Source organism: Eimeria maxima, genomic scaffold, assembly GCF_000499605.1.
Source record: "Eimeria maxima Weybridge genomic scaffold, Emw_scaff1084, whole genome shotgun sequence".
Lineage (NCBI taxonomy): Eukaryota > Apicomplexa > Conoidasida > Eucoccidiorida > Eimeriidae > Eimeria > Eimeria maxima.
Window position 1 is genome coordinate 781 of NW_013566081.1, and position 1,720 is coordinate 2,500.

The following is a 1,720-nucleotide window of genomic DNA, read 5'->3' on the forward strand; positions in this document are numbered from 1 at the left end:
CAGCAACAGCAGCAACAGCAGCAATAATAGCAGCAACAACAGTAACAATATCGCAATCGCAGCGACAACAACAGCAGCAACAGCAGCGACAGCAGCAACAGAAGCAACAGCAGCAGCAGCAACAGCAGCAGCAAGTGTTGGGTGTCTGTACACCTCAACTGTCAATGGTCATGTGTGACGGTGGCGAGGTCGCCACTGGTCTCTAGTAGGGAGCCTTTGGTGTTGTTGCGCTGCAGCAGCAGCAGCAGCAGCAGCAGCAGCAGTTGTTGCTGCTCCTGCTCCTTCTGCTCCTACTGCTGTTGCTGCTGCTGCTGCTGCTGCAGATGATGGATTCCTTGCTGCAGTGGGCCCTCTCTGGAGGTGTCCCTCTTACTTATTCTCCTCTATTAGGGTTTTATTTATATATAAAGGAGACATGTCCCTTATTATATTATTTATTATCTTTATCTATTTATTTGCTGCTAGCGGTGCTGCTGCTGCTGCTCCTCTTCCTGCTGCTGCTGCTGCCGCTACCTCAACGTTTCCGTCCTACCTACCGTCCTGCTATAGTAGGCATGGGGGCCCTATCCCCTCAGCCTCTTAATTTGCATCTTTTATATAAAGAGGAAGGGGGGCCCCGTGGTGGACCTGGGGGCCCCTCAGGGGCCCCTGGGGGCCCCTCTAGCTGCTTCTATTATAGTAACCCAGCAACAAGGACATGGGGGTACTTAATGCGTATATCTGGTCTAATAAGACCATGGCATGCACAGCAGAAAAGATCTATATTAGGGGCCTCTGCATGCCGTATAAGGGGAGGGGGCCCCCCTGGGGGCCCCCCAACTCAATCCCCTGCTGCAGGTGCAGCAGGAGGTTGCTGCAGCAGCAGCAGCAGCATTAGATCCCCTGCTGTTGGGGGTTTAATGTCTTATGGTGTTGTTGATCGTTTTGCTGCATGGGGAGGAGAATCTCCTGCTGCTTCTCCTCATTTCTCTCATCCTGCTGCTGCTGCTGCAGCAGCAGCAGCAGCAGCAGATTTATGCAGACCATCAGAGATGCATGCATGCGCTGCTGCTGCTGCTGCAGATGGTAGCTGTAGATGCTCATGGATGCGTCTACCCTATCTCCCTATAGAAGACACATCCTCCTCCTCCTCCTCAGCAGCAGCAGACGATAAAACAACAGCAGCAGCAGCAGCAGGAGGAGGAGGAGAAGCAGCAGCAGCAGAAGGAGGAGAAGAAGCATGTCAGAGTTGCCGTCTTGCTGCTTCTTGGTTACAATCTCCTGCTGCATCACGTAATAATTTATTGCATGCATGCCCATCATTATTACGGGGCTTTCGTCCATCTAGTTTGCTGCTGCAGCAGCGCCTGCTGCAGGGTTTGCTGCTGTTCCTGCAGGAGGAAACAGCAGCAATAAAGTTAATAAAATTTGATAAAAAATACAGGGTAACTTCTGTTGATGGGGACACAGTATTATTACATTATTTTAGGCATAGAACTAATATGCATGCATGCAGGTCTAGTTGGGGACCTAATATGCATGCAGCTGCTGCTGCAGCTGCTGCTGCAGCAGCTACTGTTAATGCTGTTGATGCTGCTGCTGCAGCTAATGCTGCTGCTGCAGCTAATGATGCTGATGATGTTGGATGCACAGACAGCAGATTCCCTCATGGTAAACCTCATGGATTATGCGGATGTAGGGGAATCCTATTCATTGTTGGAGGTACGGTACTCCTCCTGCT

The 1,720-nt window shown here is 51.0% G+C and overlaps 1 protein-coding gene across 1 annotated transcript in view; it reads left to right on the forward strand.

The window, feature by feature from the left end:
- Positions 1–1,617: 1,617 nt before the first annotated feature.
- The window catches only part of EMWEY_00048330 (hypothetical protein, conserved), a gene marked incomplete at both ends in the record, with an annotated part of 1,374 nt that continues 1,271 nt past the window's right edge, over positions 1,618–1,720 (forward strand). The window contains one exon of the mRNA XM_013481376.1: positions 1,618–1,701. Within this exon, the coding sequence (XP_013336830.1) occupies positions 1,618–1,701 (84 nt within the window). The remainder of the gene's footprint in view (positions 1,702–1,720) is intronic.